This window comes from Aphelocoma coerulescens, chromosome 5 (assembly GCF_041296385.1).
Source record: "Aphelocoma coerulescens isolate FSJ_1873_10779 chromosome 5, UR_Acoe_1.0, whole genome shotgun sequence".
Classification (NCBI taxonomy): Eukaryota; Metazoa; Chordata; class Aves; order Passeriformes; family Corvidae; genus Aphelocoma; species Aphelocoma coerulescens.
This window is the reverse complement of record NC_091019.1, coordinates 63,767,291-63,794,412: the sequence shown is the minus strand read 5'-3', so window position 1 is coordinate 63,794,412 and position 27,122 is coordinate 63,767,291. Positions and strand designations below refer to the sequence as shown.

Genomic DNA, 27,122 nt, shown 5'->3' with positions numbered 1-27,122 from the left:
TGGCAATTCTCCTGCTTATTGATCTCGACACGACAAAACCTTGTCCCACATGGAGAAAAATGTTACTGCTGTCAAAAGAGATGTAGGCAGTGACTTTTGTATCTTCCTCTGGTAAAATAAACTTGGATTATGGCACGGGGTCACTGCTGTGGGAATTGCAGACGCCGGAGCGCTGTACAACACTCCCCTCTTGTGATTTCTCTCGTTACAACACTTTCCAAACCGCAGCGTTTCCCCATTAACCTCTTTTACATGGAAGATTCCCCCTCTGAGCACAAACCCCGCCCTTAAACAGCCACTTTCCTCGGTGGGAACTGAACAACACTATTGGATGCATACACGTAAATTTTGGTTTTCCTGATTTCCTCTTTCCCTGTGCCTATAACCCTGTGCTTTTATATGATTCTCTATCTGCTGCTTCAGGAACTTGTACAGACCTGGTATTCCCACCTCTGCCAGCACATGTTGCATTTCCTCTCTAAATGCAGAGTTCAGTGCAGAAATTTCAGACCTGCAGGTACATCTTTGCTATTCTCTTGTATTTATTGGAGGACCAAAGCCAGGCTGCTTCAGTGGAATGACAGCATCTTTGCCCACACGGTGACTGTCTCTAAATTTTGAAAGCATCACAAAAAAAAAGGGAATCAGTGCAGGATTCCTGCTCACCACGGCGAGGTGTGGGCTTGCTCTCAGGAAATTGCAGAGTTGGACACTGGTCCAGAAGAGAAGGGAAGCTGGGGACTGGGCATGGCAGCGAGGTGGGATGGGTGGAAGAGGTGAGGACACCAGGGTGGCCTGGCTGTCACAGGCACAGCCCAACACACCTGAGCAAAGCAAGCAGAGACCCTTTAGTGACAGCGACCAGGCTCAGCTGAGAGCCCAGATGGCCCAACAAGCCCATGGGGAAGCACAGGGTGAAGCAGGAATGGTTGTGCTGGACCTATCTCAAAGCTGACCCTGGCCCCAAATGGGCAAACCCCCAGGAAGGGGGACACCCTCAGGGCCATAGCACTGACAAGGCCATGAAAAACTTCTACTTGCCCACATGAAAAAGCAGATTCAAAATTATATCATTTATTTTTGACTTGGACAGGTGGAAAAGAAAAAGAGAGTTAATTACTGTTTTGCTGGTGTGCTCAGAGCTTAAGTAACACAGTCACTGTTAGGAGTAATTTTAAAGAATCATTGTTAATAAGTGAAGAACAACAGAGAATTTTCAGTTCTATTTCCGTGTCACACACCTCTTCTTTGAGAAAAAAAACAACAATTTCTTTGTTAAGCACTAACCTGATCCTCCATTTTATTGCCCAGATCAATTACAGCTCAATATTTTGTCCCCAGCATCCCCAGTTCTGGTGCAGCTGGGATGTCACTTTGTTACCACAGGGAACAAAGCCATGTTCAGATGTCCATTTTCTACTCTAATACCTTGAGAGGAACTGTGAAACTATATCAAAGTGTAGGTGCTTGCCTTAAATACTGAAGATAAGAGGAAGGCCATCAGCAACTCCCTTTCTTTTCACAGATAATGGAACTAAGTTTCCAAAGTTTGCTAAGTTGCTGTTTTCTCAACAAATTAACCATGGATACCTCCAAGGTCACAGAGCAAAGAATGACAAACAAGGCCTGTGTTCCAGCCCCATCCTTGCTTCAGAACATGTGGTTTGTGATGGCATGAGTGTGCTCAGGGCTGAGGGATGCTCAAAAAGTAGTGAGGGGAAAACTAAGGAATAAAATGTACCTAAAGTTAAGGAGAAAAAAAAAAGTGTGGCTTCTGGTTGAGAACATGCATTTAAAAAGCAGCTGTTGTCGTAACAAAGACAAGAAATAAGACAAGCTTAAGCATAGCAGGAACTTAGACTGAGAACATCTCAGCAACAGCCATAGAATCATAGAACTGTGGAATGGTTTGGATTGGAAGGGGCCCTAAAGATTTTCTCATTCCAACCCCTGCCATGGACAGGAAATCCTTCCACTAGACCAAGCTTTCATGATAATTTAGATCACCTTCACCCTCCCTAACAATGTTTCCTGGCCTGGATTGTCTTCTTCACACAGACATCACCCTAACACGTGGCTCTCAATCCCAGTGCTGCAACATGGCAAGTGAGAGCAGAACGTGGGCCAGCCCTGCACTGACATTTGTTTGCTCTTTCTGTTTAAACTACCCCAGGCCAGTGAACTTGTGCCAGAGCAATTCCATCGGGCCCACAAGGGTCCTTTGGTGCCTAATAACACACAAAAATAAAAATGAAAGCTTTGAGCACAGTTTTGTATGTGAACACCTCTGTGGAGCAGACAGAAGTGTTTAAAAACAGATCTGCAGAGCAACTGCAGGACACAAAGAAAACATGGATAATGTGCATTAAGCTTTCTGAATCATAGAATAACCACAGAATGGTTTGGGTAGGAAAGGACCTTAAAAATCATTTTGTTCCAATCCCCCTGCCATTGACAGGGACACTTTCCACTAGAGCAGGTTGCTCCAAACCCCATTCAACCTGTCCTTAGACACTTCCAAGGATAGGGCAAAGGAGACTTGGAAAAGAATAAATAAATAAATCTAAAAGGATTCAGTTACCCATTTCTTTGTTAGATTTTCAGTATTCCCATCATTAATTACTTTGAATAAAAGCCTTATAATTCCCTCAATTTCCAACAGGTCTCTTACTCTGTGCCCACTTTATTTCAGCACTCAGCAGTTCAAAAACAGGAGCCTGTAACCCCACACTATTTATTCTTCCTAATTAAAAAAGCCTGTTAGGACATGTAGAGCTGTTCCTGGATTTTACTTTTAAGCCCAGACCTGTCACTTCCTTGAAAAATAACTGTAGCAAATGAAAATGAGCAAGTCTTACAAGGGCCCTTCATGAGAGAAAAGGAAAAAAACCCCACTGTTTCTCAGCATTTTGGGGGGCCTTGTGTGCACACTAATATAATATTTACATCTAAAGGACTTGTTTGTTGCTGTGGTATCCAGTAGCATTCTTAAAAGAGATTATTTGAGGCAGAAGAGCAGCAGAGATGGCTTGAGACTTCTTTCAGCCTTGCTGAATTTCCACGTTTATCAGACACCCAACGCAGCCCAGGGTTTATCCAGGCAGGAATGACGTCCCTGACGCAGCTTTTGGAAGGAAAAGCAACAACTCCTGTGCTCTGATCTGCAACAGAATGTCACCAAAACACCTCTGGCGCCTGTCCCCAGACTAAACACAGCTGGAAACGTCCTTGTGGGCAGTGCCTGGGCCCGGTCAGGCTCTGGCTGGTGCTGATCAAACAAAACCCAGAGCAGACAGTGACTGTCCCTTGTGCTGGGCACTGCCCCTGTGCTGGACACTGTCCCTGTGCTGGGCACTGTCCCTGTGCTGGGCACTGCCCCTGTGCTGGGCACTGTCCCTGTGCTGGGCACTGCCCCTGTGCTGGGTACTGCCCCTGTGCTGGACACTGCCCCTGTGCTGGGCACTGTCCCTGTGCTGGGTACTGCCCCTGTGCTGGACACTGTCCCTTGTGCTGGACACTGCTCCTGTGCTGGGCACTGCCCCTGTGCTGGACACTGCCCCTGTGCTGGACACTGCTCCTGTGCTGGGCACTGCTTCTGTGCTGGGCACTGCTCCTGTGCTGGGCACTGTCCCTGTGCTGGGCACTGCCCCTGTGCTGGGCACTGCTCCTGTGCTGGGCACTGTCCCTGTGCTGGGCACTGCTTCTGTGCTGGGCACTGTCCCTGTGCTGGGCACTGCCCCTGTGCTGGGCACTGCTCCTGTGCTGGGCACTGCCCCTGTGCTGGGCACTGCTTCTGTGCTGGGCACTGCTCCTGTGCTGGGCACTGTCCCTGTGCTGGGCACTGCTTCTGTGCTGGGCACTGCCCCTGTGCTGGGCACTGCTCCTGTGCTGGGCACTGCTTCTGTGCTGGGCACTGCTCCTGTGCTGGGCACTGCTTCTGTCCTGGACACTGTCCCTTGTGCTGGGCACTGCTTCTGTCCTGGACACTGTCCCTTGTGCTGGGCACTGCCCCTGTGCTGGACACTGCTGAGGCCTCATCGCCAGCCCTGGGTCCAGTTCTGGGTCCCTCAATTCAGGAAGGACTTAACTGAGGGACTGGAGTGATTCCAAGGAAGGGAAGGGAGCTGGGAAAGGGTCTGGAGCACAAGTTTGATGAGGAGCAGCTGAAGGGGCTCAGCCTGGGGAAAAGGAGGCTCGGGGGGGACCCTCTGGCTCTGCACAACTCCCTGACAGGAGGGGGGCAGCCGGGGGAGGGGGTCGGGCTCTGCTCCCAGGGAACAAGTGACAGCACAAGACAGGATCCTAAGATGTGCCGGGGAGGTTAGGTTGGATATTAGGAAGAGTTACTTCACAGAAAGGGTGATTAGACATTGGAATGGGATGCCCAGGGGGATGGTGGGGTCACCGTCCCTGAAGGTGTTGAAGGAAAAAGACACTAAGCTATTCCAGAGCATCCGGAGGAGGCCACAGGGATGGGGAAGGGTCTGGAGGGGCCTCATGAGGAGCAGCTGAGGACTCCTGGTCTGTTCAGCCTGGAGGTCAGACCTCAGGGCAGCCAAAGGTTCCTCAGGAGAGGCAGTGCAGGGGCAGGGTCTGACCTGCTCGCTCTCAGTGACAGCACCCGAGGGAACAGCAGGGAGCTGTGCCAGGGGAGGTTTAGGTGGGGTATCATGAAAAGGTTCTTCCCCCAGAGGGTGCTGGGGCACTGAACAGGCTCCCCAGGGAATGGGCACGGCCCCAGGCTTGACAGAATTCAGAGAGCTTGGACAACGCTCTCAGGCACAGGGTGGGATTGTCGGGGTGTCCTGTGCAGGGCCAGGAGTTGGACTCCATGATCGCTGCGGGTCTTGCCAGCCCAGGATACTCTGAGTTTATGAAAGACTGGATGTGTTCAGTCATGGGCTGGACTCGACGATCTCAGAGGTCTTTTCCAACCCAGCTGGTTCTGTGGCTCCGTGCCCCTGTCACTGACCCCGCGTCCCTCTCCCGTGCCCCGTCCCCGCCCGAGGGCCGCGCTCCCGGCACCGGGACCCGTCTGAGGGCGCTGGCACCGCCCCGCCCCACCGTCGCCAGGCGCCGCCGCCAAGGGAGGAAGTGTCGTAAGGGCCGACAGGAACTGGCCGCGGGTTTTACGGCCGCGGCGGCCGCGCTTGGCGGCGGCGGAGCGGGAGCTGCCCAGACGCGGCGGTGAGTGGCGGCAGCGGGGGGACCCCGGGCCCCGAGCGCTCCGGGAACGGCCCCGCCCGCGCCCGCGGGGGGAGCGGGGCAGCCGCCAGAGGGGGCGGCGGGGCGGCGAGGCGCGGCCCGGGCACCGTGCGTGCCTTTGTTCGCGCCCCCCCCGCTCCCCGCCGAGCGCGGCCCGTGAGGCCGCCGCGCCTCCCCTCCACCTTCCCGCCGCCCCTGTTCGGTTTGGCGCCCTCCTCCTCCTCCCCGGTGAGTTTGTGTCGGTCTCTCCCGTAGGATATGGCCGAGGTACCGCCGGGGCCTAGCAGCGTCCTGTCCCCGCAGGGGGACACGCTCTCCCCCTTCCCCGGAGGAGGAGGAGGAGGGGGGGCTGCTTCCTCCTCCTCCTCCTCTGCCACCTCCTATGCCGCCGCCGCCGCCGCCTGCACCGGCGCCCAGGACGAGGAGGCCGAAGAGGAGGAGGAAGAGGAGGGACCCGCGGGCGGACGGGAGCAGCAGCAGCAGCAGCGAGGAGGAGGAGGAGGAGGAGGCAGCGACGGCGGCAAGGGGGGCTCGCAGCACCGCCACCACCATCGCCACCACCACCCCCCGCACCACAACCACCAGCTCAACGGCCTCATCAGCCCCGAGCTGCGGCACCTGCGGGCCTCCCTCAAGGGCAAGATCCTGGGCTCGGAGGCAGGGGCGGCCCCCGAGGGGCTGGAGAACAAGCGAGCCAGCAAAACAATGGGCTCCGGACAGCAGCAGTCGTCGCCCCCCACCGCAGCGCCCTGCTCGTCCCCCCACGCCAACCACCTCCCTCCCCAGGGAAGGACTGCACCCTCTCCTCCTCCTTCTCCCCCAGCTAAAGGGGACAGGAGCCAGCCTGCTGCCACAACCACGACTGCTGCTGCTAAGACTGCAGCCCGCAATGGGCTGGCAGGAGAGACTGGCTTGGAGGAGGAAGAGCAGGAGGAGGGGGATGAAGGAGGGGAGGAGGAGGAGGAGTCCCTGCAGCTACTCTCCGGGTCCTTAGCAGCAGCCTGCAGTTTGAAAGGCTCGGGAACGGACTGTCAGCCCGAGGAGGACCTAACGATACGATACGTCCAGTATGAGTCAGAGCTGCAGATGCCCGATATCATGAGACTGATCACCAAAGATCTGTCTGAACCCTACTCCATTTACACATATAGGTATTTTATCCACAACTGGCCACAACTTTGCTTTTTGGTAAGTGCCGGAGGGAGCAGGGAGGGCAGGAGTTGGGAGTGGTGTGGGGCAGGGGAGGAGAGGATGGAAATACGTTTGTGGAAATACTTTTAATAATCTTTTTGCGGATAAGGCCAAGCTTTTTTGGAAATACCTGTCCCCTTGTGACCTGTGCATGTATAAGTAAAGCATGTGCCCGAAGTTCCTGCATTTGTTAACACATATTTTAAGTGGTGGGGAAAGGGTTTGAGTACAGGGCTAGGATCCAGGAATTCAGGGCTTCTAATCTTGGTTTTGACATTGACTTTTGTGACCTTTGGTAGCCTCATTTTATGATTCTGTCTCAGTTCCTCGGTTTGGATTTAAAAAAGAAAGCACTTAGTCCACTAATGCCTTGTAACTGCTTGGTAATTCTTGCACAATGGTTTTAAAACTGACTGAAGCAGGGCTGGCACGTAAATGTTAAATGATAGGTGGAGAGGTACTGTGAAAGGTTTAGTAGACTTTTTGATCTGTGAGCTTACTTTGAGAAAGACAAGTCCAACTGTGTTGCTTTTACAGGTGTGAGAGTGCTCGCAGCATGCAGGAATTCTCATGCTGCTCGCATTGGCTCCCTGCACTAACAACGCATTTAGTTTTGTATTCTTCCTACTGCACTATTGAAAGGCTGGTTTAGCTGCCCCCCTGCCTTCCTAAATGTTTAGCACTTCTTGTGTCTCAGTTGCATGCTTTTAGGATGATAATTCATCCACAGGTAAATGAAACTGAGCAGAAGTTGGTCTGAGGAGTGTGTGTGCATAGCAAGGGCTTAGCTGTGTTTGGTTTGCTCATAGGAACCCTTACAGCTGCAAAACAGAACGTTTAGGGGAGTGTTTGGCACTTCCTTGCTAACGAAAATGATGAATTCTTCTCTCTTGGTGTTTTAATTAAGGCCGGACACCTCTCTGAAAGGTCTGATTTAGCCAGAGCCAAGCCACCCTTCAGTTCAGGGGTATCTCTGAAATTTTGATAGAATAGGAGTACAAGAGGTGAGGCTAATGGAGTCCATCTGGCCTTAAACTTCCTGAATGTTCCTCTTTTAGGATCTGGTATAATTTATAGCAGGATTGATACGGTTTATAGAAGGATTTTCACAACTGTGCCTCTTAAAACCCTGCAGAGGGAATACAGTAGGATTACAGGAAGTTGAGCAAAGCAAAAAGCTGACCTTCTGGAACAAAACAGAATACAAAAAATATTGGAGAGCATTGTTGGTTGCAAAGTCATGTTTGCCATTACAAGGATGCTGATCAGAGCACAGTGATGTTCTTCAAACACTGAGCTCTGCCTGTGAATGATTTAACTCATACTGAGAATAAAGTGCTCAAGAACTACAAAAGTCCATACGTTGAGCATCAGGTGTATCCCTGGTAATGCCAAGGCAATGTTGGATACTCTTAGATCACAATGCATTTGTTTAGACTTTCAGTCGTTATGTTTTTTTTTTTGGTTTTTTTTTGTCAGGGAATAACTGGAGAATTTTGTTGTGAGAAGAGCAGTGACAAGTTGTTTGACAGAGAACTAAAACAGATGATTTCTAATAAGTGCATTCAAAGTGTAAGATATCACTCAAGGAAGAGAAAGCTTATTTTGTAATGACAGCTTCATTTTTTGATAGCCTTGAAGAATCAACAAAACTTTTCCTGAACTCAATGTATTTGCCTTCATTTTTTTGGGAAGGTGGGACAATGTAAAGTACATAAAACTGTACAGAATAATATATGGCTGTGAATGTCTAAAGACAGCAAATTGTTATCTGCTTAATACTTTGAAGGTCTTGCAGCATGCTGAGTCAAATTCATGGAGGGGGGAGGGTTGGGGTTTTTGTGACTGGTTTTATTATTTTTAAGGTTTGTTTCTTAGAGGTTGCCTTGAAGATTTTCTGTTCTATAAAATATAATTTGTTCTTGCAGTTAATGGATTCCTGAACTACTTCTCTCTAATAAATCACTTTTAAATATTTATCTTTAGTCAGGGACTGCATATTTCAATTAGCAAGAAGTGTCAGGATGGTGAACATGAAGCTTAGTGCCTGATCTCACACAATCATTTGTCTTTAAAGCCTTGTGGCCCAACGCCCTTCTGGTTTCAGGTTTTGGCTGTGTTTTGATTGTCTTGGGAAGAGGGGTTAGCCTACGATTTGATTGTATTTGCAAAAAGATCTATAAGGGTTCAGTCAATTCCTTTACTGGATTTCACCATCACCATTTAAAAAATCTTCCAGAGCATATTCACCTGTCCCCCCTGTGCTGTCTTGGGCACCTTTCCTTTCCTCTCCCTGTAGGAAGAAAGGACTGACACCACTGAAATTTAAGATGGGATGTGTGTTTTCCCTAAATAATCAGCATTAGCCTTTTTCTGATGTTTTATTCAGTGAACCATGTAAAACATCATTTTCCTATTCTGACAGTGCAAAGCTAATTTCTGGGGACATTATTAACTTTATTGCATGGGTTTGAAACCTGCTGAGTTTTGGCTTGGCCTTCACAAGTTGCCCAGTTGTTCTAAGGGCTGGTGCAGCCCAGGGTGCCACTTGCTTTTCCTTTCTCTTCAACTCCCTCTTCCTGCCTTGTGCCAGCCCTGTGTTTTTCTGATTCTGGGAGCCAAGATACCCCTCTGACCAGCATATACCTGTAAATGTGTGTATATCTAGATGTTTCAGGGTGATCCTCTGTTGGTTTAGAGCTCCAAATATATTCCTGTAGGATGTCACAGGCACTGGTGCAAGAGAAGAGGTGGGAGTGCACAGCTGGAGGGAAGGCAGAGGACCAACCCTGACTGGTCACTAGTGTTTTTCAGGCTCAAGCCACTTCCTAGCTGTACACTCAAGAAGTTAATATTCCACTTTAAAAGGACTTGGAGATACTGGAAATCTTAAAGCCCAGTTAATTTCAATGTCAAATTTATCCACATAAGTCTTTCCCTGACTTTAGGGGTGGCAAGTTGGGAGTACTGCTCAGTGCTGAGGTGTTACACTACAGCAGTATCTGGGCTGTGGTAATAACCAGCTAATAACCTTTTTCTCCATAAACTTCCAGTGGAAGGCATCCCTGTCCAGGGCAGGGGGGTGGAACTAGATGATCTTTAAGGTCTCTTCCAACCCAAACCATTCTGGGATTCTGTGATTCTATGAAACTCCAGCTCTCTGCTTAAACTCATGTTTTGTCTGTCTTTGGAAGAGCAGGTTTGCACTGTGTATTAGGTGTGAGTGCCCAGTAAATGCCTGGGTTTTACTTCTGCTCAGAAGCTCTGTCAGCCCAGTTTCTCCTCAAATTATAACCACTCCTCTGCCAAAAAATGACAGGGGCAAGGGGCATCTTGTGTTTCATGTGAAGTATTTTTAAGCACTGCTACATCTTTGTTCCCAGATGGATTGTAAATGCATTTTCGAAGTTGTAGCTTTCTTTTAAAGTGGTTTTGTAGCTTCTAGTATTAGCAGTGTTAAAGTTCTGGAACTTGCATTTCAGACTGATAAATTAAATATTTCAGAAACTTGTTTTCAAAATCCTTTAGCGTGGGAGAGATGAGCTTAGGAAACCTTGCACTGTGCCAGAGTTTGGATAAGACAGAACTTAATAAAAGCAGAGTTCTGGCTGAGTGTTGTAACCTCTCCTGTAATTCACTGTACCACTCAGCTGCCTTTTAAGAAAAATCTGGAAAATCAGTGCTTTTATTGGGTTCTTAACTTTGCCACTAGCTATGGCAGCATTTATAATTTAAACTTTCACAAGTTTAAAAATAACCTATTAATTCCATGTAAGTGGTTTTAAATGTGTTGTAAATCCTAAATGACTGCAGTTAAGTCTTGTTTTATACTAATGCTTTGCATTTTTTTTTTTAAATTGGATTTTATTCAAGAGTCTCGGTGTGTTGAAATTAAGACTTGTAAGACATCATCCCTGTTCTTCAGTTGTGGAAAACTTGGGGCGTAAAGGAAGAACCAGAAAAGTTAGGAGGTTGTCTGAGAAGTCTTCCTGGCCTCATGGCAGACGTAGGAAGAAGAAGTTTTGCAGGAGAGTTTGCAAACTCTGTATTCCAGTTTGTTTTTAGGAGTGATCACAGTTTCAGAGAGTCTCTCACTGTTGGTGGCTCTGTGAAAGCTGAAGTCCCTGCAGCACCTGAGCAGGTGACAACAGCCAGGGCAGTTATTCCAGCAGCGGCAGAGGGTGTTCCTTGCACAGGAGGGAATTGCTGGTTCCAGGTTCCTAGAGTGGAAACGGGGATGTGATGATTTGCCAGGTATCGGGAAGAGCTGTGGCTGAAGCGCCAGACGTGAGGTTAAAACCATTAGCCTAAATGTATCCTCTAATAGCATTCGGTAACATGATCCCTAAATGTGAGCCGGTTCATACAGAGCTGTGGCTGGGATACTTTGGGATGGACTTTGGTGCAGGTGTGAAAGGAAAATGCGGTGCAAGTTCTGCGTTTGAATTGCGAAATATTTCCCTTTTGGGGCTCGTTGGCTGTTTTAATCTCCTTTAAACAAAAGTCACAGGATCTGGATATTAAGTGCATACTCGGGCTGTGGCTGACAGACATAATGCCATCTTTGATAATGAAATTAATACAAATTGATTAATTCTGTGAAAAATAATGTTCTTGCTGATTTACAGACATTTCTCTACTAGCTCTTCCAGTATATTAAAATCTGGTTTATTTTAAACATTTAAACTTATTCATAGGAACAAAGTTGATGCAAATATTGGATTTGGATTCATGTATGTTAATCCTGCTACTAATAACCTAGTATTGGAGTAAATCTTATAGTACTCTGTGGGGTTTATAATATATAATAGTGACTTAGGCTGAATTATGTTTGTAGAAAATTGTGTGTTTAGAAGTACTCTCGTATACCTGAAAAGAAAATTTGGCCCATGATTATCTTTTCCTAAATGATTTTGTGTGGGAGCTACTTTTCCTCCCTCCTCACAGCTCTCCCTATTTCAGTCTGGTTTTTTTTATTTGCACAGTTTAACCTTCTGCAGGAAATTAAATTGCAAAGTTTCACATCACGGTTTAGGTTCATTTTCCAGCTTTAGATAAGGTTGAAAAGGAGAGAGAAGAGGAAAGGCAACAAAACCCCCTCTAATTGAGGTGGAAATGCAGCACTCCCTCTGTGAGTGGAACAGCTGTACATTCACTGCCAGACTTACCTGCCTAAAGACACAGAAATAGATTTAAGTGTTTTAGAGAACTGGTAACAGAGTCAGTCTTTCTTCAGCTCTCTGGCAACAGTGGTAAAACCAGTGGGTATTTGCTTCTTTGATCACTGAAACAAAATTCTTCGCTGTTCATTTAGCATTTTAAATATATGATTCATGAATATAACTTTTCTGAAATGTGCCCTGAACAAGAAAGAGCTCAGATATGTAGTGTCTAGATTGTCACTACTCCTGAAGTGTGTAAAAAAATATATACATCGTAAAAATTCTCCACATAACTGTTAGGATCAACAGTTTGCACGTGTTCACTCCAGGGCAAAGCACAACTATAACATGTTAGTTTGTGGTGTGCTTTTTTTTTTTTTTTAGTGAGGTATAAGATTACATCTAGGTACTCTGCATAATTATAGCAATGTTCTGAGCAGTCTGTCTGATGATACTCTTTATTTAACTCCCCGCTTTTCTCAGGTCTGAGCCGAGATACAGAACTTGCCTTGAGCTGAAACTTTGCATCCACCGTTTGAGTATAGGCACAGCTCCTCTTTTCTGTGGAATGAACTGTGTTTTGGAACAAATGAAAGACTGCTTAGAGGCTCTGTATTTCAGTCCAGAGTAGATGATGCTACAGTTCTTGTTTGTTGTTTTAAAAACCACTCGTTAGATTGTTCAGGGTTGTTCTTGGATACTGCTGAAATATGTTTTCCTGCCAAATAAAAACTTAGCAATAGTTATATTTGCTTCAGCTATTTTAGAAATGGAGTTAGGATCATGGAACTGCAGCTGGTCCTTTTTTTTGGCTGCTTCATTTCACCTTTGCTGAAGCTCCTGGTTGACAGCTGGCTTGGTTAATAACCCACCATCCAGGTGGAGATGCTCAAAGACTTTGTTCTTTCTGGGGTGAAGAGACTGTGCCTGCAGCATGACCTGCAAGAAGGACTCTTCCATCCATGGAGTTTCAGCCTACAAGCTGTGCACAGAGGTTCAGGTGGTTGAGTATAGCACAGACTTTGGAGAAGTGAGCTCTGGGTCCACAGGTGGGCTGCTCTGAGGCCTGGCAGTACTGGCTCTAGCAAGTCCTCTTCATTTGACGTGTCTTAGAGTTGTAAATTTGGATTATCCAGCAGCTCTTGTGCCAGCACATGCTGGTGCCAATCATGTGCTGTAGTCCTGGTTTAGCTGCTGCTCTTGAGCCCAAGGCTGGCCCCCCTGCAGGTCTGTCAAAGGCTGTGGATCCACTCACACGCCCATATGTAAAATTATGAGTTTCTTTTTATCTCTGCCCGACTTTCCTGAGTGCACAGGAATTTGTTTTCCCTTTGGATGCTGTCCCACTCTGCAGCATTACTCAGTTTTACTGCTGCAGGTTATAATGTCATTAATCCCTTATGCTGCCTAATCCTTCAGTTAACATGAGTTTTCCTTTCTCTTATGTGTTTCATGGTAAAATTTTGGTGAACACAGTGGGTGTGCAAGTGGTTTGATGAGTGTTTGGGGAGGAGTGTTTGGGGAGGAGTTGGGTCCTTTCCTTTTCGGGGTTTTTCTTGTTAATATTTCAGAATGCCTGCGTCTCCTTGACCACAGTTACTGTGACAATGCCACTGGGATTAACTGCCAGTGCATAGCTCTTAACAAACGAAATCTCCCAATAGTTAAAATGTGTGAAATTAACTGTGCTTTTTTGTTTGTTCTCTGGGTGTCATATGACTGAAAACGACAGTGTCTAAAGATTAAATGCAGCAATGCTTTTCTCTGATCCTTTGTGGCCTTGACATTAAAACCAGACAAAAATTAAGCATGTTATCTACCACAGCCCTTGTACAGGAAAATTCAGATCACTATAAAACACAAATGGATTTTTCTCTGCAGAAGCTCATATGAAAGGGTAATTTATGCCTTAACCTGGTCTTTTAGTTTATTTTATTTATTTCCCCTTAATCACACGTGGTCTTGCCTGTAGACTTTGTGAAATGATAACGTGGTTCTCTCCAGGAATAATTAATTGGTCTTTAATTGACTTGGAATTTAATTGGGATGCAATAAAGCAGTAAGTCTTTTATTCGTAGTAATACTTTTGGAGACGCTCTTAAAATTTATGTTGTTACGTTTTCATAGCTTTGTACAAACATATTTTGCGTGGCTGTTTCACTTAAAAAATGAACTGGTTTACTGCTTTTGGTAGCACTGTGGATGCCAAACTGAGAATTCCATACGTGTATGTTTGTCTTTAAGGCCATGGTAGGTGAGGAGTGTGTAGGTGCCATCGTCTGCAAGCTGGATATGCACAAAAAGATGTTCCGCAGAGGTTATATAGCCATGTTAGCAGTGGATTCCAAATACAGAAGAAAAGGAATTGGTAAGAATAGCCTTTTTTGTTCTTTCTTCCCTAAATCCTCTAGCTGGGATAACTCTAGCTGTCATAAAGATTTAAGCTGAACTGAACTTCAGGATGCTTTGTGTGTCATCCCCGCCTTACTCAACCACATGAGCTCCCCAGTGGCTTTTCTGATTTTGTTAAAATAACCTGAAATGCCCTGTGAGGTTCACACCTGGGATCTGATAAGGCTAAAAAGAAAGGCAGGCAGAAGCCCCTTACCTCTGCCTATACCACTGCCAAATAACAGCAGTGGGAACTGCTTTGTGGTTTTGTGTGTGCCCTCATCACTTTATTTCCATGTGTTCAGGCTCCTTTTTTACAGTGAACCTATTTCCTGACTTGCCCCTATAAATTATGCATATATTACCCGTCAGGGAGAATGTATGGAGCTCATTATTGTATTAATCGGGGAAGAAAAATAGCTGTGTGTTGTTATTTGAAGGATTGAAATGGAGATCTGTTTTGTTGGGAAGTTATGAGGTAAAGAAATCACTCTTGGCAGGGAGTTTGCCCTTCCTCGTTAATCAGTTTTGCCCTGGTGAAGGGATTTTCATTCTAACACGAGTTAGCCGAGTTGGCTTAATTAAATATCTGTTCTTATGGAACTTAATTTTTTTATGCTGATTATTGTGAAATTACATTTTGTAAGGTATTTTTAACTAAACGTAGATGTCAGCTCCAAAGCTTCAAACTGTGCTTCACCACTCATCCACCCTGAACAGGTCATACTTCTGTGATTAAAGACAGAAAGTTATTGCAATTGAAAAATACAGTGATCCATTGCAGAATGTATCACTGTGTTTGCCCTCTTCCAAAAAAAAACCCTCCAAAAAAACCACATTACCACAACTGTTCAAGCACGTGCAGATTTTTTCTTTTCCCAGTGCAATTCAAAAGCCATTGTTGGTTTCTGTAGTGGAGCAGAGGGAGAAAGATACTGAGAAATCACTGTCTCTCCTTTCCTTTTAGCTGAGTCATGAAGGAGTCTTCCATAATTTAATTGCAGGTGCTTGGATTCATAAGTAAATAAGAACTAATGCTGTTATTATGAAGATCTCTGCAAGACTTTTCCCTCGCTTTAGTCAGTTTGTTAAATTAGAATTACATACATAGAATTTATCTTTAAAGCCTTGCTTACTCTAGCATTATATATGTTGACTTTTTCCTACATTTGCCACCTTGCTGTTTCTCAAGGTGTGCCGTTAATCTGAAGATCTGCTTTAAATGTAGAAGTTTTATCATAACATTCAATGAAAAATCTTAACTGATTAAAGTTTTGAGAAGATTTTAAAACATTCTGTAGATTCCTTGGGGTTTTTTTTTCCTTTTCCATAGCCTTCTTATGGAAGTGAGATTTATGCAATTTCACTGAACAGCAGTTTTTTCCACTAATAACTTTGAAATCAACTTTCAATTTCACCCCAATTCTACAGACAGGTAGGGATATTACATTTGTAGAACTGTTGTGAAATAGATGAAAAATAATGATTAAAAAATTAAACTAATGCTTGACTGAGGGGAAGGGATGGGCTTCAAGGATATTATTAGATACTAGCAAACCCAAATGGGAATGAGCCATAAGAACAGTGGTTTTGTAAGTTCTGTTACTAATAGAAGTATTTGTTTTAGTAAGAGGAAATTCCCTTGGAAGATGAATGTCCTTCAAGTACATGCCAGCAGATTTTGACTTTAAATGCAACAAAAAGGAATGAATCACATCTTGGAAGGCTATATATAACACTCTGTTAAGCATAGCAGCCTGTTTCTAATATCTTTGTGTTACAAGAATCTTGCACTTGAGCTGAGTCTCTGGATAACTTCACAGATTATTTTAGTGTTCAAACCTGAGACTGCAGCTTGACTGCAGCTCCTTGTTTTTCTTTCCTCCCTGCTTTCCCCAGATCTTATGTCATGTAGGTAGCACACATTAGTCATATATAAACTGGCTTTTTTTTTTTTTTTTTGCACTGCAACTCTGACACTTACTGAAATCTGTGTTTCAGGTACAAACTTGGTTAAGAAAGCTATTTATGCTATGGTTGAAGGAGATTGTGATGAGGTAAGATTTTATAATCAAAACTTTCATAATGTAAATGAAATGACGTTTGCACTCTCTTGTATGTGGATTCCTTTCACAGGTTTTTCTTCTACAGGACTTTTTTTTTAGGTGGGAAATAAGTTGGTAAGAAGCCCTTTTATAAAAACGGGGAAAACAACCTCAAAAAAAAGTCTGGCACAAATAGGAGATGGACTTTGTAAATTTGCCCTAAGTGCTGAAATTCAGCTGTTTTACCTTGTGAAACTGCTTCAGCCTTCACTCAGGCCCATTTTCATGCAAGGGCCCCAGTTTGAGGTGCAGCTGAGCAGTGGGATGAGCATGTCCTGTGTAGCCCTGCCATACCTTCAGAGTACACAAAGCCACGAGAACAGTGTGTGCTGTGCTGCTGCAGTGTGGATTTATCACAGCCACTCATCGGGCTGTTCTGACACTGCCCAGAACAGAGCTGCAGTGGGTTAGCATGGTGACACAGACGTGGAAGGAGAGTCACTGAATCACTGGCAAACTTCCCTGCCCTAAAAGTTGCTACTCTTTTACCAGATTACAGTTCCTGTTTCGTTTTTGTTTTTTTTATAATATAAACATATATATATAGCGTGCCTCTATTGTTATGTGCCTTGTTTAACTTCTGAGGAACTCCTCCTGCATCCATCCATCCTCCTCAGCCAGGTTATCTGTCCCTTTAACTTCCAGCTCCTTGGTACAATGCAGTTGTTCCTGATATGTGAGCCCTGTCATTTCATTGTGTCATAGTTAATGAGCCTTTGATCTCTGTTATCTCTCTTCAACTGCTCCCTCAATTGTCCCACTGCTCCCTCAATTGTCCCACTGCCCCGCGGGGAAGTTTCTTATGCAAAGCTACAATTGGTGTCACAGGACTTCTGGCACATACTCCTGTTTATTTTTCCACTTGTGTTTCGCTTCTTGCAGCATCCCCTGCCTGTGTTCTGGCTTCATTCATTGAGAGATTTATTCTTCCCCTCAGATCCCTTCATGCCTCTGCTTACTGGTGTCTTCTGCCCCCTCACCCCACCTTCTAATTTATGTTGTACTTGAGCAGTACAGTGCAATCTGTAATTCTTTTAAGTTCTTTGTTTTTGGCTTCTTGCTTCTATCATGGTTTCTAAAATGCTTTCCTGTAATCTCTTTTACTACTTGCCTACACTGAACTAATCAAAAAGAGGTTGCTTGGTTTGTTTTCCCCATTGCTTTCCACTATGGTCTTGCATTGACTTCCCATTTCTAGACTATTCAAGATTAAAAAAAAACCTGCAAAATACTTGAGGATCAGGGTCACACTGTTCACACCACAGCTGCAGAAGTGAGATGCAGAGAAGGGGAGTGAATTGCCCACTGTTATTAGAGAGTGAGGAGTAGAACTGGCTGTTTCTACTCAGGCTCTGAGTTGCAGTAATTACTGTTAATTTCTGAATGTCTGTGTGCTGCTTCTCATGTAAATTCATTTCTAAGTTGGACTAACAGGTGATCTCTAACAGTGACCTCTTCCATGTCTGTCTTTTTCTTTTACCATGTCATATTAATCCAAGAGCCCTTCTTGGTGTTTTTTATTCTCATAAACATGAAATAAATGTGATAAGGATTGCAGGTCTGCAGTGAGGCCTCATTAAGTCTTAGTCACAGATTTCCATCTCTGGTGCTGTATAAATGCTTTGGATCAAGGGCAGAGGGCATTTCTCAGATTCTGTCTCCTTGTTCAAAGGCACTACAATTCAGACTCCTTGAACTGTGTGCTGGATGGGGACAGCCATGGTTTTGGGAGAGATGTTTGTAGACAATGATTCCAAACTCATCCTCTGCTTTTTGGGGGCTTTTGCACCAGCTGAGTCTTGTACTGGCACTAAATTTTGAACTGGGAGCCCTTTAGGGAGCATGGAATACAAGCAGAGTATTTTATTGATTTTTCTGTACCATCAGCAGAGGCACACCCACACTTATTTTTATTTATGTTGTTCTTTCCACATATAGGTTATCCACAGCCAAACAGACAGTGTTTTCATGGGTTTTTTTTCTTTGCCACCAAGCATAGGCTTCTTCCACATACCCAAAATGGTGCAAAATAAGGATGTTGGTTACTTGTACTCCGTGGGGGAGTGCTGAGTTTTCAGTCAGACGAGAATATGAAAAATCTAACTAGGCACACATGAAAAGCTCTGCCTGACTCTTGCTCTCACCAGTTTTCTCAACAGTTGTCAGGAGATCAGTTTCTGATTAATTGATGCTTAAAGCTCATCAAACATGAAGTAGTGCATCACAACAGTTTGTCTGTGTGAGATGTATAAATAGTTTAGCCATCCCTGCTGCTCTTAAGGTATTTTTCTACATCTTGTAATAAAGTCAGAATCATGATGAAAATGAAAAGATACTGGTTTTTGAGATAAGATGGAGTGCAATTGAAAACAAAATGCTATTTTCTGAAACTTGCTTGGAATAGGATTAAAAATGTGAATATGCAGCTGTGGGTGTCGTGAAAAATTTCCAAAGGCTGCTTGGAAACTCTTCCCTTCAATCTAATTATGGAATAGATGCAGTAAATAGACTTAATTTTAATAATTTGTGGCATATAATTTGATAAATGCCTCACTCAGTGTGTTGCTTTTGGAAGTATCATAGGTTGGACTTCTGAAGTACCAGCATTGAGTCCTGAAAAACAAAGGTTTTATACAACACCACAGATTAAAATCTTGACAAATCACTACTGATAGGTGGCATTTCAAAGCATGCTGCAATGTTCTGGCGTTTAAGGACATTTTTTTCCCCTGTAAGCTCTTTTTAGTGGGAATAAACTCAGCCAGGCCTGTGGAATGAGTGATTTACAGTGGTCAGCACTCTGCCTAAGAGGCAGCTTCTGCTGGATGCAGTGTGTTCCACAGGGGTGGTTTCTCTGGGGAAGCTGTGGAGTGAGGAGCTGAATTGCCTGGAATGGAATCTGTGTAGAGGGGAGGAGCTGGCCATGGCCTACGTTAGAATAGAAACCAGGGAAGTGAGCTGGTGTTGGGGGTGGGTGCTTGAACCAGAAATAACCTTCAGGCCTGAAGAAAGTACTTGACAGCAGCTTCCAGCTGGAGTGTCTGCATATAATATTATAAAACTTAGGGATCGCTGATTTTTACTTTTTTTTTTACCTTTGTGACTTTCTCAAGTATTTGATGTTAATGAATTTGAATATTTGGGGTAGTGAACTGTAGTGGGCTAAGTTGCTGGTAGATCACAGTGATTTAGGATAACTATGGGCTGGTTGCATAGAAAAGGAGAATTGTGGAAATAAATCAGGTAAAGGGGAATAATTTTACTTCCAACTCCAAAGTTTTGGAAATATTTTTCTTCCAGTTTAAAAAAGAAAAGCATGTGCTAACTGCAGCAAGGTGGGTGTCTGGCTGCTTTTTGTACTGTTTTTACTGACAAGCTATTTCCCAAAACTCTACAGCTGAAGGCCGTCCTGTGGAACTGTTACATCCCTTAATTACAATTAGAAAGGAGAAGTTGTTCATATGCAGGTTTTTCATCTGTAACAAATGACTGAGGAATCTGCATACAATCCATTCACTTCATATTACTGAAATAATGTACCATGCAAGGGGTAACTAATCAAAATAAGGCTCCAGTAAAGCGGGACTTCAAAAACCTTTTTAAAGCAGAAATGTAGAAGATAAAAGGGAACCACAAATTCTCATGGGAATTCCCATTGAAACTTCAGGGTGATTGAGAGTGGGTTTTTTGACCACACTAGTAGGTCTGTCATTTTAATTCAGTACCACACTAGTAAAAATGAAATGTGTATTTTTATGGAATCCTATTTGAAATCATAAAATTACTGATATTTTAGCTTTCCCTTAATCTACAAATCATATGAAGGGTGAAATGTTGTATTTTGGGTACTGCCTCTCTTTAAAAGTTAAGGCAGTTAAATTGATTAAGGACACTGGACAAGCCCTCATAACTTGAATGCCAAACTTAAAAGTAAGAATAGCAGCCTCCTCTGTGAGTGCTGAGAGGACTTTCTTCATTTGATTTGGCTGTATCCATTCTATGACTTGTTTTTTAAACTTGAGTTCCTTCAGAGTTTGAACTGAAGCAGTGAGAAAGCTTGACCACTCCAGTTGGCTTCAGTTCAGGAATAAATTCGAGGTATGAAAATGTAGCAACAAGGAACATTGCACTCCATCCTTAATATAGAAATTTTCTTGCTTCTAAACCCAGTTAAAATTAGAGTTGAGCTAAAATGTTAGGTTTATGAAATTTAAGATAAAAGAGAAAGTCACAACCTTCAGAAAGTTGCAACTTGAGCAGAAAACGCTGTTAAATCCAGTCAGAGCTTTGCTGCCCTTGGGAGGGGGGTGGGTGTTACTCTGTTATCAGAGGATTTAACAGGCATATGTGTGCAACAAAATCGACCCACAAGAGCAGAAATACATGTAACAATGTGAGGTTTGGAGCTTGATTGAAAATCTCACACAGGAAGAGATGCATTCTTCACCTAAGGAAGCTAATGAAATCTGAATAAAATATGCCTGTGTTTCCTTTTCAGAGAACAGAAACATGACTTCAGCTGCAGTATGTTGAGATCAGGGAATTACTTTTCATTGTGCTGAGACTTCTTAGAAATACCAGAGCAAATCTCTTGCATTTGCTTTCAAGATGAGCATTCACTCAGGTAGTGGGATTCCAACAAACCTGTATTTCAACATTTAACCACTCCCTTCAGCTCAATCACCTGCAGTGCTGGAAGTGTTTTAGCATTGCAAGGTGTTGCAGCTTGCAGTTGAATAGAGAGTTGTTACATCACTCTGCCAGGTTACTGAACATTTGAGAGAGTGAATGCCCTTTGTAGCTGAGGGTTCAAATAAATAATCCTCTGCACGGTGGATTTACACAGGTCAGATTCCTTCTCTGGCTTCACTGTTTTGTTTAAATTGGAATTAAGGAGTTGTACACTGTGTAGGAAATAGCCCTCTCCAGCGAAATGATTGTGCTTCCATAATTTGTTACAGATGAATAGTTATCCATTTTAATGGATGAAGGATGTTAGGAGCACTCCATCAGCTCACAGGAGTTGCTAGTAATGTTCTGGGAGTTGCCAACTACAGAAATTCAATCTCTCATTCTTGCCACAAGACTAAGAATTGAATTAGGTTGTCTTAAGTGTGCAGCTACAACACTGCCCTGCTGTAATTCAAGAACTCTGATGATTAATACTTCAATGTGTGACTCTTAGTTCCATTTTGTAATGAACAACTTCCAAGCCTTACATTGTTCATTGGATTGTTATCCCCAGGTTTATTGTTCTTTCAGCATCCTTACACTGAGAAGCACAGGTGGAATTGTGCATTGGAATGTGGCAGCCAGTGATTAGAGTGGTCACCTCCAATAAAATTCAAAAAAATCCATTTAATGAATATATTTGGCTCAATTGGCCACTGTAACCACTGGCTGCCTCCCCCTTTCACACTGTCTTAGCCACTCCTCAGACTGCAGAAAACAAACCCCATGGAGAGAAAAAGGAAAGGTTTTCTGCCAGGTGGCTTTGGAAGTAGCTCAGGAACCACCCTCGAGAGCTGGCAGGAGAGGCCAGGAGGAATGGGAATGTGTGCCTGAAGGCAGTGAGGCCACAGAGACCACAAAGTAGATGGACTTAAACTGCTCTACAAACCCAGGCTAAATTTTGGTCCAGTATTTTCGTTCTATGGTCTTTCTACAGTGACCATCAGCTCCTGTTTAATATGTGGATGTTCACTGTCAGGTGGTGTATGGAGCCCAGTCAGCTTGTTAGTTCAGCCTGTGTTCTTGTGCAACCATGATCTATTCCTAACAGCAGAATCCTGAAATAATTGAATTGAACACCAGTAAAGAGGCAGAACTAGTTTTTATTATGTGGAGTGGGTGTGGGGCTTGGCAGTTATGGCAGAGCTCTGCTCAGTGCATGTGGAGAAAAGAGAGAGAGAAACTATTCTGAAAAATTCTGAAGTTTAGTAATTAATGTCTTATTAAGGCCAGTGTAGTTTTTTGCCTGTGACTGAGAATTCTGAGACAATTTTGAGTCTTAATTTGGACTTCTCTTGGGCTTGAGTTTGGTCTGAGTTATTTCTGACAGGTCTTTCTGCAAGGAGATCTTACCAACACAGGGGGGAAAAAAGATGGAAAAATCTGCTTATTCTTCTGGTGTTCACTGTGATTTGGGTTTGGGGTATTTGTTGGTACCCAGGTTGGATCAGGCTTGGAGCAACCTGGTCTAGTGGAAGGTGTCCCTGCCCATGGCAGGGGGTTGGAACTGGATGGTCTTGAAGAAGGTGCCTTCCAGCCCAGACCACTCTGTGATACTTGTGTTGAGCACAAGTAATGATTGCAAATATTGGGTCTGACACCTGGTGTCAACCTGAAGCTTTTATCTACATCTAACTTGAACGAGTCAGGGGTCAAAGATACTAAATCATGAAGTAAATCCTCGTGTCCCAAGTTCTTGTTAAATGCAGAAGTTCAGTTACTAATTCCAAGTATGTTTTGGACCCTCACCTGTTTGGTAGCTTGGGTTTTGGGGGGAGGATGTCAGGAGACAGAGGCTGTTTGGGATTTGTTTGTTGCTGTGTTTTTTACCCTGTTATGAGGTGGTGAACTGAAACACTGTTTACAGCCAAGAACTAAAAACTTTGTATGTTGTTTACAATTACAGTTGTGGATGAATTGCTATATTTTTTTTTTAACGTGGGAATGGATGCTTGAATGTGGGAATGGATGCTTAATGTGGAAATGTCGCTTAATTAAGTAAAGATAAGAAGAAATGAATTCCATTCATTGCTAACAAATGCACCTTTAAATAAAACCTTTGGATTTGGTTCAGCAATCATGTATTTGCAGCTGCTGACTAACACGACACACTTCTTTTCTTTCTTTTTATTTCTCTTCTCCCTTAAAGGTTGTATTGGAAACAGAAATCACAAATAAGTCTGCTTTGAAACTTTATGAAAACCTTGGTTTTGTGCGAGACAAGAGGCTGTTCAGATACTATTTAAATGGAGTGGATGCACTGCGTCTGAAGCTATGGCTGCGTTAGGAGACCCCATCCCAGCGAGCAAGCGACGTCCCAGCAGCGCAGAGTTGTCCTTTGCATGCAATGCAATTTGTCCCAAATTGCTTTGCAAGGTGGACTTTAGTACTTTCCATGCAGCTCTTAAACCTGTCAGTGTCCCATTGAGTGTCGCACACATTCGTTGCACTTTGGCATGGCGCATTTGTTCCGAATTAAAGCCGATTGTCTCCGACTCCGAGTCCTTTTGGTACCAGCCAGATGTGCCAGGTGATAGCCAAGATATGTTCATTCATTTGCAAGTCTGCTGACTCTTTAGGACATCCACACAGTGAACGTTTTATCAGAGAAACCTGGATGGGAACGCCGCTTTTGGTTCCCGAAAATTCAAAATAAAGCCAATGTAGATTGTAAAATTCTATAAGTATACTAACATTTCATACAAAAATTGCCATAGTTTTCTGGGGAAGAAGAAGAAAAAGAAAAAAGGCTTCAATTTTAGGTTTTATTTTTCAATATTGAATTTTTCCATTCTTAAATATTGGTACCTCAGTGATTAGTGAATGAAAAAATGTATTGTAGGGTGGGGTGTGTGTTACAACAAGTAACCATTAAATTGCGTCTGCCAGTGCCTGTATAGATAAGTATATTTGTCTTCACCTCTAAGTTTGAAGTGCATGCTTTTATTCTTTTACTTTCTTCAATTGTCTTTGCAAGAAAAAAAAATCTGCTTTTATTTAAATTCTGGATTTGATAATAAATTATTTCAGATTTTTATAATTCGGATACTTCTTCCAAACAAGGGTTTGGAAGGCCCTTCTTATAGCAAGAAGTGTAAGCTAAATTGAAAACCTTTGAGTAGCTGCTAAAAGAACCTGGTGGCACCAGTGAATCTCTGCTGGGTTTGAATGCACTTTTTTCATTAAAAAGAGTGAGGGACTTCTTTTAAAAGAAGATATAGAAAATTAATGTAAATTGGTATGATTTTTATTTAATCAAAATTATTGCTAGAAGCTCTGAGAAACAGCTATTTTAAGATAGTTGGAACAATTTTTTTTTTTTTTCAGATTCAGATTGCTTTGCTTCAGTGTTCTAAAATGCTTCAATCTTTGGTTCTTGGTCTTGGAAATAAATTTCAAGGTGTATCATATTCATTTTTAGCTGCTCTCATTTTCTCAACTTACATGAGCTAAATTATTGGGGGATTTTTTTCCCCTCTAAAATCAAAGCAGCGGGGAAGGAATTCTGTCTCTTTCTTGCATTCACTCTTGCTCTGTTTTTCTCTTTTTTTTTTTTTTTTTTTTTTCCCCTTTCTTTGCTTGGGCTTACATAGGTTTTACCAATACCCATCAATTTTTTCAGTAATGGCAGTGTCGAGGCTTTCCTGTTCTGTGTGATTCCATAGCCCAGGTCTATGAATCAGTTGGGTTGGTTTTTGGTTTTTTTTGGTTTTTTTTTTTTTTTTCATTTTGAAAGACAAAAAATAAAGGTATTAGTTGACTTGTGGAAGCACCTCTGTAATCAGAGATCTCAGAATATTCAGAGTTGGAAGTTGATCCCCAGGATCAAGCCCAACTCTGATGTGAATGGTCCATACAGGGATCAAAAGGATGAACTCTCAGTGAATCCACTCCCGTGGAATCGAGCGAATTCTCCAGATTTGCCTTACTACACTTGGGGGTTTTTTTCTCTTTTTAGGGTTTGGTTTGAGTCGTGGGGTTGCTTTTTTGGGGGTTTTTTTGTTTGTTTTTACTAATTACTGTACACTAAAAACAAAACCAACAAAACCCCTACCTCCAGTATCATTTGGAAAAGAGCCCTGTGCAGGAAAACTGGATTTGAGCAAAGCCGCCTTTTGCACAGACCAATCGCACATGGTGATGGACGTTTCTTACCATGTACAAATCATGAGTTGTATTTGAAAATAAAGATTTTTAATGGAAATTGGCCCTGCTGAGTTTTCTGCTTGTAGATACCACCTGTGCTTTTGAGGGGTCTGTTCCCCTCAGTAAAGAAAACTCATCTTTAAAGGGTGCCCAAGACAAAGCGGTGTAAATGGGGTTTGTTACTGCCAGGACGTGCTGGAGCTCAGCCTAAAGCCTGTGTGTAGCCACTGCTGCCTTGTGACACGATAAAACCTCTTGTTATCCCGCTCCCTCAGGGTTGCCAGTTTTTCTGGGTGGCTTTTCAGCAGTTTTGATCAGTGTTAAGACTTAAATGTTGGTAGCCAATCCATTGGGTCAGGTTTCCCTCAGCTGTGGTCCAGGATGTAGGGACTGCCCTGGAGCTGGATCAGGGAGGTTTCAGACCTTGCAAGCAGCTGCTGGGCTTGAATCACAAATTGCAAACTGGGCTGCCTTGTGTGTCTGCTGGGGTTTCAATCTGCAGAGCCAGACAGGCAAGTTTTCTATTGGTTAATATTTAAGCCATGGGTGTCTTCAGATTCAAAAGCCGACTTGGAAGTGAGCTGAAATCCCTCCTCACTGCCAAAAACATCCCTCTGGAGCAAACTTCAAATACAATTCTGGTTGGTTATTGTAAGAAGTGGTTGTTGCCATGCCCATGTTGAAAATACTGAGCAAAATAGGTGCAGGTCTCTCTTTTTTTTGTTTTTCAAAGAGCTCATGGCCCAAAAGGTTCTGCCATGGCTGCTGTGTCAGAGTTCACTGCAGGAGACACTGAAGCTGCATGTGTTGGGTTGTATCAAACAGATTTGTTCTCTGTACTGCTTGGGATTTGGAAATCAAGTGGGAAGCCTTGAATTTGCATAGGTTTTCAAAAAGAATCTAGCAAGGAAACGTTGGTTATTTCTCCTGTCTGTTGCTAAACACAGTCCTCTCCCCCTCACCTTTTTGCATTGACAAATCTAACTAAGGAGGTGATTGCTTTTATATTTAAATTTGCCCAAATGTTGCTACTGGCTGACATGTCAGTCTGGATGTTTGCATTCATTATGTTGTTTTTTTAAGAAATGATCAGGTTCATCACCTTCAAGGCATCATCGAATTGGTGTTGCATAGTACGTCACAAACTATTTTTCAGGGCACTGCAAGACATTGCTACAACTCAGTGCTGTGTTGAAAAAACTTCAGGTCTTGTATAAACATTACAACCTGTGTTGGAGTTCAGGTATCAGGTGGGCATCTATGAAAATAGCAAGTGTATCTCAAAATACTGGACTGCTGTTTTGAGTGGATTATATTCTTCTGTCCCTTTATCCTTTTTGATGAGAACAAAAACAGTGGGGTTACGAAATGTACAAGTTGTCTAAATACAATGCAGTCAAATAAATGGTTAAGTTGTTTATCTATTTCCTTTTCAATGGGAATGTTCTAATGATTGTTTTGCTTTGTCTACAAAATACAAATACACACTTGCTCAAAGCCAGGCTGGATGGGGATGGGAGCAGCCTGATCCAGTGGAAGGTGTCCCTGCCCATGGCAGGAGGGTGGAATGAGGTGGTCTTGAAGGTCTCTTCCAACCCAAACCATTCTGGGATTGACAGAGAAATGGTGGGAAATTTTTACAAGAGAAAACTGTCTATCATTACTTGATTTTAAAATTTCCTTTCCTGTGTCAGGAGCATCTTGAACATCATTTATCTGAACATCTGTGTCATAGCTGAACTGAAATGGGTCATTTTTTTATGGCTGTTAAGTCATGACTAACACAGTCACTCTGGATTTTCCTGGGAGATAAGGAGGGGGTTTGTTATTTTGGTTGCAAGTAAGCAAGAGTTGAGAACTGCTTGCAACCCTTGCGATGCTGAGAACTCTTTTTAAAGCATACAGAGGAGTTCTGTGTGTACTTTGAAAAAATGTACTTTTAAAATTCTCTCAAAGTACTTTTCATGGACGTTGAGCTTTATTCCCTCTACGATTATGTCCAGGCTCCTGAAACTCTGGGAATTTGCCAGCAGTTGTGCCCATGTGGCTGTGTGTTTGAGAGGTGTGCAGGTGACTGAGGGCTGTAACCAACCTGCCAGATACTGCTGCTCATCTGCCAGGAGCTCCAAGGCTTTTCTCCTTCCAGTTTCCTGTAGGATTCCTTACAGCTTCCAGTACCTAAAGAGGAACT

The 27,122-nt window shown here is 43.5% G+C and overlaps 1 protein-coding gene across 1 annotated transcript; it reads left to right on the top strand.

Annotated features, from left to right (window-relative positions):
- The first annotated feature begins 5,125 nt into the window (after nt 1-5,125).
- NAA30 (N-alpha-acetyltransferase 30, NatC catalytic subunit) lies at nt 5,126-26,367 on the top strand. Its single transcript, XM_069018564.1, has 5 exons — nt 5,126-5,187; nt 5,461-6,393; nt 13,803-13,926; nt 15,951-16,006; nt 22,935-26,367. Exons 2-5 carry the CDS (start codon nt 5,464-5,466, stop codon nt 23,070-23,072), a joined length of 1,248 nt encoding a protein of 415 aa, XP_068874665.1. The 5' UTR covers nt 5,126-5,187; nt 5,461-5,463; the 3' UTR covers nt 23,073-26,367.
- Nucleotides 26,368-27,122: the final 755 nt, after the last annotated feature.